The sequence below is a fragment of the Notolepis coatsorum genome (assembly GCF_963971535.1).
Source record: "Notolepis coatsorum genome assembly, chromosome: 10".
Taxonomy (NCBI): Eukaryota; Metazoa; Chordata; class Actinopteri; order Aulopiformes; family Paralepididae; genus Notolepis; species Notolepis coatsorum.
This window is the reverse complement of record NC_140174.1, coordinates 117,721,754-117,737,171: the sequence shown is the minus strand read 5'-3', so window position 1 is coordinate 117,737,171 and position 15,418 is coordinate 117,721,754. Positions and strand designations below refer to the sequence as shown.

Below are 15,418 nucleotides of genomic sequence, written 5' to 3'. Positions count from 1 at the left end.
GTGTACACGACTGGGGGTCGTTTTGGCTTACCTCTATCTCCAATGATTTTCCGAGTGCTCTGTTCCACATAATAATCAAGGAGGACCTCCTTGAAGTACCTCCCTTGTCCGTACCACCCAGGCCTGTAATTCGAAACCTTGACAATTCCCTGGTTGTTGGACCTGTAAAAGGGGACTCTGACACGATTGAGAGGGCATTTGCCAGGGAAACTGGATTCTTCCAGAAGAATTATTGGATTGATTTCACTGAAAATGCGGCGGCTGCAACCAGAAGGGAATGTGTAATATGTGCAGGAGCGAGACCGGCGTTACTAACGGTACCCTCTATGTTTTCAATTAATGAGACCTGGTGCATGACTGAACTCATGATGACTGATAACCCCAGTAAAGGGTGTAGATACCTGGACGGGGTTTACCCACTCTCGCCCAAAGACATAAGGCCCCCCTTGTTCAATCCAATACGGGGTGATCATGTGTGCTATAGGCGCGATCACATCCGACCAAATGATGAGAAGAGGATGGGTACTATAGACAAGACGTGGTGCAACATCACCATAGATGTTACCCGTTGGGAAAATGTGTCTAGACTAACAAAATCACGTGCGGACATCTATTGGTATTGTGGAGGGACAAAGTTGAGGAACACGCTCGATAAGGCATGGACAGGGTCATGTACGTTGGTCTCACTGGTTGCCCCGGTAACAATAACCTCTATTTCCGTAGCTGACATAGAACGAGCTGCTGCTGCTATACGTGTCAGGCATCCCCTGCATTTCTTCCGCAGGAGGAGAGCGGCAAGCTTTGATTTGTATGCAGGTAATCCTACGTACGTGGATGCAATAGGAATCCCAAGGGGGGTACCAAGCGAGTTTAAGCTGGTGGACGAGATTGCTGCAGGGTTCGAGTCAATCTTCGTCTGGATCACCCCTAATAAGAATGTGGACCGAATCAATTATATTCATTTCAATCTACAGAGGCTAGGGAACATGACTCGTGATGCAATTGAGGGACTGTCTGAGCAATTATCAGCCACTTCGTTGATGGCCTACCAAAATAGGATCGCTGTAGATATGCTCTTGGCCGAGAAAGGGGGCGTGTGCTCGCTATTTGGGGACCAATGCTGCATTTTCCTCCCCAACAACACAGCCGGTGATGGGTCTGTAACCAGAGCCCTGAAGGGGCTGAGGACCCTGTCTGCAAGTATGGCGACTGATTCAGGAGTGACAAATGTCGTTAGTGAATGGTTGAGCAAACATTTTGGTCAGTGGAAAGGGCTGATAGCGTCAGTGATGGTAACCCTCATAACGTCTGTGGCACTATTTGTCCTATGTGGATGCTGTTGTATTCCATGCATCAGGAAACTCTGTGAGAAAGTTATTGTGACTGCGGTTGACACGAGATTCGCGCAAGTACCGGAGTACCAGATGATGGTGAATGAAGGGGATGCTGGGTACCAGATGATGGTGAATGGGGGGGAGGCTGGGTGTGTAGGCGATGGAGAGGGTGGTATGTATGATATGGACGAGTTGGAGGCCATGTTGGAGATGTATGGTATGGACGAGTTGGAGGCCCTGTTGGGGATGCATGGTATGGGCAAGTTGGAGGCCCTGTGTATGGGCGAGTTGGGGGCCCTGTTGGGGGATGGAGAGGATGCCCACGAGACGAGTGCAGGATCCGTGCTCAAGGCACCGGCCTATGAGGAGCCCTTGGAGGATGCGCCGGCCGGCTCTCCTCCCCGTCTCTTTCCTGTCCAGCTGGGGTCCCCCGTGTCTGAGCCACCGGACTCTGCTGACATGATGGCGTCCGGGGATGAGGATGTGGGGGAACCAACTGCAAGTTTCTATGAGGTCGTGGTAGGGTTGTGAGAATGGGGTCAAGATATTGTTGCGTGTTTTGTTTTTTATTTCCTTTTTATGGTATACTCATTAGAATATTGTCTACTCATAGGATATTGTATACTCTGATGTGGGACAATGTGTGTTTTGTTTTGATTTGGTTTATGTGAATTTTAGTCTGATTTTCTAATGATCCTTCGGCATAGAGATTGCAACCATTGAAAATCATTGCATTATTTTTTATGTATCTCTGATGTGGGCTTCTTTTTCATTTTGTGAGTTTGGGTGGTGGTGACGAAGTATGACGCGGATGTGCCGGAACTTGGAATCTGAAAGTTGAGTGGTTCTTTACGCATTTTTTATGTATTTCAATCAATGGGTTTTCTCATAAATAAGTCTGGATGCATTGTACTGGTTGTTGAGTAAGCTGTGTGGTGTTCTGTGTGCTTTGATTCTTCCAACAGGCTATCGGGTTGGGGAGAGGCTGAGCGACCATGGACGCGATGGGGAACGGTCAGCTGTCATCCGCTTCATTAGGGACGCTGTGGTCATGCTGAGAACCGTACCGAGGCCCTTCTCCGCCGGTGGTGGGGTGGAAATACAACCCCGACGATGTCACGAGCTGTTGCTCGCTGCTCGCCTGAAAATATAGGGCTGGTGCCGGATTGAGGGGGAGGGGCCGGCAACAGGACTTCGGCCTGAATTCAGTATGATGCAGTGTCCTCTGGGGGTGATGGCTGACTTGCGGTGTCGTTCGCCACTCTCTGCCTGATGGCCTGCGGTGTTTGGACTCTGTGTGGACTCCACACAGCAACTGAATAAATTGAACTGAATTGGACACAACAACTGAATAAATTAATAATAGATGAGAAAGTATAAATTGATTGAAATTATGCGAAATGTGACTGAACTGAAACTGAACTGTCTTGAGATATGGTTGATATTGTGCAAAAGAAAACTGACCTGGCTGAACTGTCTTACATAGTATTTTAGGCATGTACATTGTGCGAAAGCGGTCAAGCATCATTTCCATATTTTACAGGTCCTGGTTAAGGTTATATCAACGTCAGTTTATTGTTATTTTTTTTGTGTTTTCATTCCTTTATGAATATACAGTGAATCTTGATGACTGTATCCTCGTGTTAGTTGTGGGTTATATTGGGTAATTGTAATTAGTATTTTCACGTGTTTGATCTATGGCCTGCCCATCTACGGCCCTGACGACACTGGACGCTACTGGATGACCACTGGACCATCTAATTGTCACATGTCTCTGCTATTCCATGCGCTTCGTGCTATGTTTGCCTCTGGGCCCCCGTATAGTTAAGCTTCACGCTTCTATGATATACACGCCCTCTTGGATTAAGTGCAGGTCTGATGTATTGATGGCAGTATTGGTGGTCATCCGATATGTAGGTATATGTCTTGATGATTGATGGTTGTGTCATATTGTTGGGTGCACAATGAATTGTTGTGTTGACATATAGATTTATATGTCAAAAGGGGGATTGATAGTTTTAATTCATTGATCTGTTGTCAATATCTTCTTCAGGCTGTACACTGACGTCAGATGTCTCTGTGTAGACACAGGCCGCCCCATGAAACGGTCTCTGTGTAAACATAGGCCCCCCTTTGAAACAGTCTGGACACAGGTGCATGATGATATCAGGAGCATGCACAAGCCTACACACACACCAGCACACACACTTTAACACACTCTGCGGACACATCACGCAGACACTAATGCACACACATAGAGAGAGATACACACCCCCCCCCTTTTTTTGTTCGAGAGTGACACCTAGACATGCAAACTCATGTCTCTCAATTTAACACACACACAGGCACACATCACGCAGACACTAATGCACACACATAGAGAGAGATACACACCCCCCCCCCTTTTTTTTGTTCGAGAGTGTCGAAAGTGCCAGCTAAACATGCAAACTCATGTCTCTCACTTTAACACACACACAAGCGCACATCACATAGACATCAATGCATAACACACCGAGAGACATACACAATACCATTCTGATAAGATCCTGTGTCCTCAAACTGTGACATGACGGCTATCAATCACCAAGGTAGAAAAGAGGTTGGCCTATGTACCATACTGTATAAAATATGTGGCTGTCTGTGGTCAAGTATCATTCTGCGGGTGTATTCGAGCAGATGGTCCGGATTGAAGAGCTGTCCTTCCTGTGTTCTCTGTGTACTTCGAGATAAAAACCTTGGCGGCACCAGACTTCAGACTCAACTTGTCCTCACTGCTTCATTCAATAAAAGAACTATAAGGGTATTTCCTAACAGTGGCCATCTTGGATTTCTGGGTCAAATGTATGTCATAGAGTCAAACTGATGTCAGAATTGGAATCGTCATGGTTGACTTACACAAAAAAGTGTATTCATACATGATTCTAGGTACTCTGGATCAAAAGTAAATTTTTCAAGATGGCGTTAGCAGGTATTTTGGATTTGGCCATCTGACAAAAAATGCCGGGATTTTTGGGAGGGACAAAACATCTTAGCCAGAGAATGGTCACGGAATTTTGGTTCTTGACCCAACTAACAGTGTTGACATCTGTCTGCTTGAGAAAATCCCATTTGCTGCAATAAAAATTATTGAAGTGAGATGAACAGACTGAAAACTTTATTTTATTAGATAAAACATGTTGACAGGACTTCTGGTTTGGCGAGGAGCAGGTGAGCAGCTGCAGAACAGAGCTCCCGGTCCAAAATTCAAGAAAGGTAATAAAAAGTTATAAAACACGATAAAACGTTCCTACACCCTGAACGATAGATAATTGATGTTGAATGGGCCATAGTAATGTCAATTTAGCAATACAATTTAAAAAGTTATAGCCCTGCAAAGAAGGTGAACATCTCCATAGACAAATAGAGCTGGCAGAGGATGGTATAAGAAGGGTACAATGCCTGGCGAAGAATGGGTTAAGCGAAGAAGACATTTTTTGTTACAAAGACTTCATTTCCTGCATTCTGGTGCAGATTTTTTTTTCATTTGTACCCTTTAAATGCCAGTGTTTGTGATGGCATCACAAATTATTGTTAAAAAAATAGGCTAGCATACGGTATGTATGATTAGCAACAACAGAGATTTTTATGGATTTTCAGTTTTTTTGTAATTGATAAAAAATACAATCTTTTATTCAACTTCAGCCCTGATCATAACACCACCACCACCACCATATTCATTTTATAATTCTAACCCTTTAAATGCCAGTGTGTGTGTGATGGCATATATTTGCAATATATTAAATGCAAAGTAGATTTTTCTGGGGGGGATTATTACAGGCTAGCATGTGTCAATGATTAGCAGATTAGCAAGAGAGAGAGAGAGAGAGAGAGAGAGAGAGAGAGAGAGAGAGATAGTTCTCCAACTTGTGTGAGTTGTAGTGATCTCCTGGTTGTTCCCCACCTAGGTTATCTAACTATTGCGCTGGTGCAACTAGAAACACTGGCCTGCCTGCTTCTAAGTTCAGTGGCCTGACTGCATACATTTATTTTATTTAATAAAAAAAAAAAAAAAAAAAAAAAAAATGTTAATACATTTTTTAAATCATCTGGCGACCCCGACTTTGGGAACCCCTGCCATAAATGTCATGTATGTTGTGTATGTCATAAATGTCACTATGAATTGAAACTGGGGGACCCTGATTTAAACAAGACAAACGTCTTTCTCTGGTCTGCATGAATGAATGAATGAATGAAAACTTTATTAACAGATTGCAGAATGGGTACAGTGCAGTACAGCTCAATACATACAATTGTTAAGGGGATGCAGACCAGAGAAAGACTTTCGTCTTGTTTCCACCAGGGTCCCCCATTTCCAATTCATCGTAACATATATGACATACATGACATACAGATAGACAGTACTGCTACATCTATACATTTATGACATACCAGATTTGCAATTACAGTACTGTATTTGTGATACAAAAAGAGTCCAGACAGAAAAGAGTATATACATTAGGCGTAGAAACTGTACATTGGATTGGCTAAATGGGGGTGGGGGTGGGACTGTACATTGGAGGTGGTTGGGGGGGGGGGGGGGGGGGGGGGGGTAGGAGTGGGGGGGGGGGGGGGTGTTGGCGGGGGTTGTGTTCGGACATTTACAGGGGCCAGTTTCGAGTTGCAGTCTCCCTTAGGTGTTTTTTGAGAGTGTTTTTGAAAGTGGGTAGTGATTCACATTCCTTTACAGCTTTGGGTAGGGCGTTCCACATTGATGTGGCATAATTGCGAAACGTGTTTAGTCCCTTGTTTGAGCCGAATCTGGGTTTAACATGATTTGTGGAGCTCCTCTGGTGTTGTGATCGTGGTATTCACTGACCTTTGGGAAGTATTTAGTCATGTACATGGGTACCTTGGTCGTGTAGTGTATCTTGTAGACCAGGCCCATTGCAAGTTGCTGTACTCTGTCGTCTACTCTAAGCCATCCTAGGTTGTCAAAGTGGGCAGGGGTGAGGTGGGTTCTAGGAGTAAGGTCAAGCAGTAGTCTGACCAGTTTGTTTTGAGATGTTTGTAATTTTGTTTTTAGCGCCTTTGAGGTGCTTTGGTACCATGAGGTGCAAGCATAGTCGTAGTACCCTTGAATGAGTGCTCCTGCTAGAGTCTTCAGGGTATTCTTGTTTACCAGTGAGGAGATCCGGTACAAGAAACGAGTTCGTTGGTTGACTTTTTTTATTACATTGGATGCCATTTTGTCACAGGAAAGATTTGCCTCTAGGATGGAACCCAGGTAGGTAATATCTTCTTTCCTTGTGACAATATTGTCACCCACTGTAACTGAGAAGCCGTCGGTCTTGCTGAGTTTGTTATTTGAACCGAAGAGAATGGACTCTGTTTTGCCCATGTTAACAATTGTGTGTATTGAGCCGTACTGTATTGTACCCATTCTGCAATCTGTTAAATAAAGTTTTCATTCATTCATTCATTCATGGAAGCTAACACGATGAATATGCAAGCTAGCATTTGGATCAGGCTAGAAGAAATACAGAACGCTAACGATGCTAACATGCAAACCAACATGCAGACTGGACTCGATGCAATACAGAATATTCAGAGGCGCATGGAGGCTAATTCAAAAGAAATAAAACAAATGGCCCCCAAAAGAAGGACAAAGAGACGCTGGATACACCCGGACTCGGGCACCGAGGTCAACCGGACCATCCGAGATGCAAGCACGGAGATCGCCCAGACCGGCCAAGATGCGAGCATTGAGGCCACACACACCAACCGGGATTCGAGCAACGAGATCAACCAGGATTCAAATAACGAGATCTCACACACCAAACAGGACTCGAGCACTGAGGTCACACACACCGACCAAGATTCAATACCACATATGCATATTATTTGATAGTGAATGGATGTTATGACTCGAGACACACTGCAGATAACACACAGACCACTGGGAATACAGACAAGGTAAACCATTAGTTGGGAAAATTGGGTCTTGATTCGGGACATATAATATAAATAACACGTATTAGACTAAACTGAAGACACTAACACACAACTAAGATGACGGGGAACATGGGGAAACACATTTGGAGACCTGACCGGGAGCTCTGGAACTGTACTATCATATGAAAGATAAAAATTCAAATAAAATGTTGAACAATAATAGGGGCATTGGAGAATCCACATTGGGGATATCTCCGTCGTTATAGGAGGGGCCTCTCCAGGAGAGCCTTACCCCTCCAGCCTGCCAACGGGGGTAAAAAACCTGGGAAGTGCCAATTGTCTTTAGTCTTAGTCCAATAGGAGAGCCGATTCCCCGCCAAACCGGGGACAAACGGGGACAAAAAGTGCTAACCATATAGCTTATTATATTTTCATACATATTTTTCTTATTGTGTTGTCAGTTTTATTTTTTAAGTCATGTTAGCATAAATGTCATAAATGTATACAGTGATATCGGTGGCATGGGAGGTACAGAAGTGGGTGGGCTGAGTTCAGTGGGGGGGAGGCCATAGTATCGGCGGATCGACCCGGGAGAGGGGGGCCTTGCGTGTTGCGGGGTCGTGGTGGGGTCTTGTGTGTTGTGGGGTCAATGTGCGGGGGGTGGGGTTCTTTGGGACATGGGAGTTAACAGGCTTGGCTCGGTGGGGGGGAGCCCCCTGCACTCTGCTCTACTGGGCCAGGCCCAATCAATTCAAGAGACCCGTGTCGCTGGGGCCCGGCTCTGTGTATAGCGGTCCTGGGATATGGGGGAGCCCTATCTCTCGGGTGGATGGCGGGAGGGGGGGGGTCCCTCTTATGGGGGTCTGAGCTACTGAACTAGCCTAAGAATTCAAGGCACCCATGTCACTGTATTGTTGTATGTTTGATGTTGTTTAAGGTACTGTCTAAATGTTGTAAGTGGATAATTGTAAAAAAAAAAAGATAAAAACATGTTGACAAAGTTTTACTTTGCCGTTGAAAAAAGGTGAAAAATCGCAATATATCGCAATAGTAATATCGCAATATATTTAGAATCACAATACTATCGTATCGTGACTTAAGTATCGTGATAATATCGTATATCGTGAGGCCTCTGGTGATTCCCACCCCTAATATATATATATACAGTATATGGCATATACAGCATTATTGTACATGATAGTCACCTGACTTGAGGTTGAAGTGGTTGTTGGAGGAGTTCACGATGGCATCACTGGTCTCCTTGGTGATGTCTCCCGAGGAGACCTCCAGGGTGAGCTGCCCCATCTGCATACGGTACACCCCGAGGGAGGGGGAGGACACCTTCCCAAAGGAGGCTGAGAGACACAGAGCAGGCAGGTCAACTAGTGATGATAACAATAACTTGATATAGCACCATTACATACAGACTGCAGCTCAAAGTGCTTTACACCAACAAAAAAAACGAAACAAAAGGATACAAAAATAAAGAAAATAATTATATATAACACTCATGAAATAAGGATGGAAATGATGAGACATTAAAATGATAATAAAACAATTAGATACGATAGTAAAGATAGCAAAATAAGACAAACAGTAAGACAATAACATGACAAATAATAATAAAAAACTACAAATAAAATAATAAATATTGCTAAATTAGACAGTAAACAAAAAGAAGAAAATAGATAAGAGTAATAAGAAATAACAAATAAAATGATAAAAAAAAAAGAAATACATAAAATAATGATTGAAATTATAATAAAATATTTAAGTAACAACTATAGAAATAAATAAAATAAAATAAAGATAAATATTAGATATTCCGAGAGCAGGGCGGCTGATATAATGATAACAGTTTAATAATTAGTACAGACAGGTGGTGTCAGAGAGGCAACTACCCACGTGACCTAAGGATCCCACTCGTACTGCACTTGAAAAACACGCCAATACATTTTGAAATGTTTAATTTGATTAATCGATAACACAACAATACTCTTTAGTTGCAGAACTATTACTGACCAAACTCTCTATATCAGTGATGGCTGTCAGAAGGTAGAACTATTATTCTATAACATGTAGACCATCCCACCACCCACAGCATCTCTAATTACTTTTGATGAATTTGGCAGGCGTTACAGGTGCATCAGAGCCAGAACAAACAGACTTAAGGACATTTTCTTTCCCCAGAGCCATAACGAAAGGTTATTTCATAACCTAGTTATATGAATACTGGCTGAGCATCTCGCTCTGCCAATGAGAAGGTAGAACTATTATTCTATAACATGTAGACCATCCCACCACCCACAGCATCTCTAATTACTTTTGATGAATTTGGCAGGCGTTACAGGTGCATCAGAGCCAGAACAAACAGACTTAAGGACATTTTCTTTCCCCAGAGCCATAACGAAAGGTTATTTCATAACCTAGTTATATGAATACTGGCTGAGCATCTCGCTCTGCCAATGAGATATCCTCTTATCTCCACGCACATAGCGTGCACGCGAAAACAAACAAATGCACCCACTTGCATGTGACCAAGCCACTCCCATGCGTCTCCCTATATGACGCCGGAAATGGTCACGCTCCACCTTCCTCAGAACAATTTCCATAAGCGGAAACCCATCCAAGGGACCTCAGGGCGCTAAGAGCGAGACGCTCAGCCAGTATTCATATAACTAGGTTAACTAGGTCCAATGAGATATGGGGCAGAGCGGATGCGTGGCCCGACAAGTGTACCCCCTGAGGGCCCGTAAGCCCCAGCCAGGGAGGAGGGGAGTTCCTTCCACCCGCCCGTCCTAACAAAGGGGCGGAGGCAGTCAACTCCACCAAAGTGCGAAAAAGGGGGAACCAGGCACCCCTGAACGCACAGCACAGGCGGGACCACATGTGACACAACACTCTGTGGCCCACACCCACACACCCCTGCTAGCCCACCAAATGGCGGGACGCAGGAGAGGTCCCAGACCCCAGAACCGCCTGGGAGACAGAACTCCCAGTCATGTCCACGAGGTAAAACCTAACAAAAGGACCCGGGGAGGACCAGGAGGCCGCAGCACAGATGTCCTCCACCGTGTCGCTAACAGGGCATTGCGAGTGGAGTGCGACCTGACGCCCGCGGGGGGGACCTGTCCAGCCAACGTGTAGCAAAGGGCAATGCCCTCGCACTGTTACGGTTGCGCTTTGGTGGCATGATGAAATGGAACCAAATTACAGATATAAGCACACAGAGGATTTGGAGAAAGCAGGCAGGAAACGGCGGTGGGATAACAAAAGGCTTTACTTGCAAGCATCGGTAACAAAGGATAATGTGAAACACAAAAACATGAACCAACACAAGGGTAACATCAAACAATGACCCAGCAAGTGAATGCTGGGCCCACAACACCTAAATACAAACACTAATTAGAGACGGAGGGTGATTGCTAACAAGACACAGGTGTGGTAGACAGAACTAACAGAAGACAGAACACACAGGGGAATAACTATAGTAAATGTACAAACAGAGACATACAAGACTAAAACACATTTACAAAACACAGACAGTAGGGACACAAGTCTAACACAGTGGAAATAATACAGACAACAAAGACAGTGAATAAACAACACATAAGTGGAGGCAAATAATGTTCAACAAGTGAGTGAGCTGATCACAGATCTGCCACATCTGGATCAGCCCACCAGGTGGCAGTGTTGTAGTGAGCAGTGGTAAATTGTTATTGAAAGGAGTTCTGAAGGGGAGTTGTGAAGGTCCAGCAGGACCGGGGGAAGCGTTACATGCACAACCAATGTGACAGGCGCTGCTTGGACAGCGCCTTACCCGCGCGAGGGCCACCGTAACAAACAAACAGTTGATCGGAAGCCCTGAGATCCTGTGTCCGACTGAGGTAAACCCCAAGTGCACGGACAGGACACGACAGATGAAGGCTCGCCTCCAACTCACTAGCGTGAGGAGGCGGATGAAACGCCTGAACCATAATATCTCTGGAGCGAAAAGAGCTCTGGATATTCTTTGGCACGAAGACCGGATTAGGCCTCAGAGTCGCACCGCTATCGGCCCGAATAGACAGGCACTCAGGCCGCACCGAGAGAGCACACAGCTCACCCACGCGCTTAGCGGAGGTGATGGCCAAAAGGAACGCAGTCTTAAAGGACAGCCGCTCCAATGGCGCCTGCTCAAGAGGCTCAAACGGGGCCTCCGACAACCAGCCCAGGACCAGTTGGAGGTCCCAACTCGGAGACAGAGAATGTTCCACAGGCTTGAGACGCCGAGCGCCAAGCAGGAAACGTTTCACGAGAGGGTGGCTGAACATCGTACCGCCCTCAAAACCCACGTGACAAGAGGATATAGCCGCGGTGTATACCCTCACTGTCGAGGCCGACAGCCTATCCAAGATAGACTGGAGGAAGGAAAGAACAGAGTCCAGGGGGCAGGACACCGGGTCCAGGCCCCCAACCTCACACCACTCTTGAAAAGCACGCCACTTACCTGCGTAAATCGCGATAGTGGACGGAGCGTGCGCGTTCCGGATGGTGTCAACCACAGTAGGGTTAAGACCCATCCCCAGTCACAGGAAGGAATCCAAGGGGAAGACAAATATTTGATTAAGATATTGATAGTGGCAGCCAAGAAAGCTAGGTAGAGGGGATACAGGAAATGGAGAGAATCACACATCTGCTGAGGCTGCAAGAAGAAAAATTTGAATGGAAATGGGGAAAATGGGAAGAATACAGGAGGGGAAGTAACGACATCACAGAGGTTTGAAAAGGATACAAGGAAATGAATAAAAATGTAAATAAATAATGCAAATGTAGAATGGACCGAAGGACCCATGTCACACTTTTTCTTTACTCATTTTTTGTCTATTTGTTTTAATTTATGTACTGTGTATTGTCTATGAATGTTGTCTATGTATGTTGTTGAAAAAATGAAAATAAAAATTTAAGTAAAAAAAAAGAAGAAAAAAGACCCATCCCCTCCAGACTCACCCTTTCAGCAGCCAAACCTTCAATGGCTGCCCCAGAAAAGGGGGTAGACACAGCGTTCCGTGTGCCTGAGAGAGGGCCCGCGGCGACCATGGAAAAGGCCACGGCGGGGCTACCAAGAGCTGGATCAGGACCCACACAGCAGTGCCCCGGTCGGGATCAAAGTCCTGCGCTCCTGACGTACCCGCTCCAACAGCTGAGCTATCAGGTGTATGGGGGGGAATGCGTACAGAATCCCGGGCGGCCACGGATACATCGAGAAGGCATCCGCCACCAGAGGGGGATTGTCCTTCCGGCTGACCGAGAACCACAAGGGGCACTGGTGGGACTGTCTGCTCGCAAACAGGTCCACGTGGCCTCCACGAATCGGTCCCAGACCTGCCTGACTATGTCTGGACGTAGTCCCCACTCGTCGGGATGAGGACCGCCCCGCGACATCACATCTGCACCCACATTCTCCCTGCCAGGGATGTGGAGAGCCCTCAGGCTGCGCAGCCAGAGCCATAGCCAGAGCTCGACCGCCGCCCGGTGCTGACGGAGGGAGCGTACTCATCCCTGTCTGTTGATATACGACGCTGTCGTCGTGTTGTCCATCCTGACCAACACATGCTCGCCCACCACCAGGTGGCCGAGCCGCTTGAGGACCAGAAGGACCGCCTTCAATTCCAACACATTGATATGCAGTGCAGACTGGGCAGCATGGTCCGTCCAGCTGCCCCCTACTGCGTTGGCCCGACACGTCCCCCCCCCATCCCGTGAGGGAGGCGTCGGTGAAGACCGTGACGTGCGATAGCCTGCTGCCCATGGAGATCCCCCTGGTGAGGGCACCAGGCCTCCCCCAGTGGTCGAGATCCCCCAGTACTGACACGGGAACCTTCAGTCGCTTCCACTTGCCACTCACCGAGTCTATTTTCATACTGAAAAACCACCGCTGTATCCTCCTCATGAAGAGGAGGCCAAGAGGGACCACAGGTTGAGCAGATGCCATCATACCGAGCAGGCGCATCACGGACAGTGCCATAACCGTCCTGCCAGGACGGAACCTCCTGAGCGCGTTGAGAATATCCTCTCGCCGTCGCTCTGAGAGGGTTGCCCTCATGGGCCTTGAGCTTAGAACCAAGCCCAAGTACTCCACCTGTTGACTGGGAAGAGGAGTACTCTTCTCCCAGTTTACAGCAAAACCTAGACTGGTGAGGAATTCCCTAGGCCCTACCTGTGCACGACTTAGCTCAACCGCTAACCGTCGTGCGACGTCCCTCGGTCCGCTGTCACGAGACAAGGAAAACCCAGGACAGGCCCGTTGCGCTGTTAGGATGTGCCGAGAAGGTTCCGAGGGCTGGTGAACTTCTGGCGAATACCCAACATTATGTAATTTCTCCCTGCGTTTCATAACAACTAGTTCACGGAGTGCACTGCTACTTCCGCGTTGGAAACTAAATGAGGAAGGTGGAGCGTGACCATTTCCGGCATCATATAGGGAGACGCATGGGAGTGGCTTGGTCACGTGCAAGTGGGTGCATTTGTTTGTTTCGCATGCACGCTATGTGCGTGGAGATAAGAGGATATCTCATTGGCAGAGCGAGACGCGATAGCCAAGTATGTAGTAGTCTGAATAAAATGTCTCCACATATACACACCCATCCGCCTGGCCACACCCACATCCGCTCCTCTACATAAGTGGGGACGTGGCCATACTAACAGCTCCTTCCCAAGTCTTTCACCACCGAAGGCGAAAACCACAGGGTCCTCAGTGAGTCCGAGCAGAGCGCTCGCTATACTCATAACTATGGTTATAGGATAACCGTATGTTATATATCGTAATAGCTTACGCTCTGCTCGTAGTGGAACACAGGAGCTGAGCAGAGAGGAAGCTCGACAAATGTACCCGCTGAGGCCCCCCACAACCATCAGAACCGCGGAGGACCCGAGCCCCCGGACCCCGCTAGAGGGGGACGGGAGGGAATCGGATCCGACTGTGCGAAGAGGGTTTAGACTCAAACGCACAGGGTGAGCAGATCGTGGGACTTAACTTCCCACAGAAAAACCCGCGACTACACAGGCGCGCATCCCACATGCCACTAGGGAACGAACGGGAAGAAAAAAAACCCTGTTACAATCCCTAATATCACGGGGGCAAGGTCAAGAACCCAACCCTGTGGCAAGGCCGTAGCAGCGGAGAGCGAAGGAGGACCCAGCCCCAGGAAGGGCCAGGACCCCCCGGAAAAAGGGGGCCTGGTGAGGCCAACGACGCCGCAGCATCGAGACCCCACCAGGCGGTCACTAGTGACACCACCTGCCACATCGCCAGTGTATCGGACAGGGCCCATCCAAGAGCAGGCCCTTCCCCCCTACAGCACGCCGCCCTGAAGCACTCAAAGAGGCTACACCCCCACAGCGGGACCAGGCAGCGCACCGGGGAGACAACCCCCAAAGAGGTTGATCCCTCAATCCAGGCAACAGGTCAAAAGGACTCGACCTGTGCCTGGAGCACTGCGGACTAGACAGGCGCCTAAGGGGTCTGCTGAAAACAGCCCCCCGGCGGAAGGGGCGTTCGGTATGCTGTGCACCATGTCGCAGCCTCCACAAAAAAAACCTGACCCTCTAGAGAGGCCAAGGCAGAGAAGGCTGACACGATTGGCACACGTCATGAAAGGTGCAGGGACACACTCGCAGGCAGACGGGGTCAAGCCCGGCCTATCCCGAGAGTCGACTCCGCTACCAACACACCTGGAAACCAACCACCACCCTACGTTTAGTTTAACAGGAGGCGGTTGTTCCTATAACCCCCCCCCAAGAAAAAACTCCAAAACACAACTGCGGGCATACACCGGCTATACAGCAGTACAAGTGTTTCAGTTCTCAAGAAGGGATTAACCCAGGCCAACAGGTAGACGAGAACGAGTCCGGACCTGGGCCCGGCGGACCGGGACGTACACAGGGAACCACCTCGACAGCCCCCTCCCAGCCCCGCCAAGCAGGAGAAGAGAGGGGCGAAAAAAGAATGGAGAAGGACCAGGCTCCTTTAGCACAGCGCAAGGTACAACACAATATGGACCAAGCAACAGTAGAGGATAATATGCAGTGACACAACCACGAACACCTCCATAACATCAACCCCTGCAACGCCCGGGCCAACCCGGCATTTTCTCCCCGAAAAAGCACAAGTC

General features: G+C 47.6%; 1 protein-coding gene across 1 annotated transcript in view; it reads right to left on the bottom strand.

The window, feature by feature from the left end:
• LOC311235894 (protein mono-ADP-ribosyltransferase PARP14-like) overlaps positions 1 to 15,418 on the bottom strand; it is a 139,140-nt gene that overhangs the window by 67,616 nt on the left and 56,106 nt on the right. Inside the window, 1 exon segment of the mRNA XM_084323416.1 lies at positions 8,471 to 8,620. Within this exon segment, the coding sequence (XP_084179542.1) occupies positions 8,471 to 8,620 (150 nt within the window).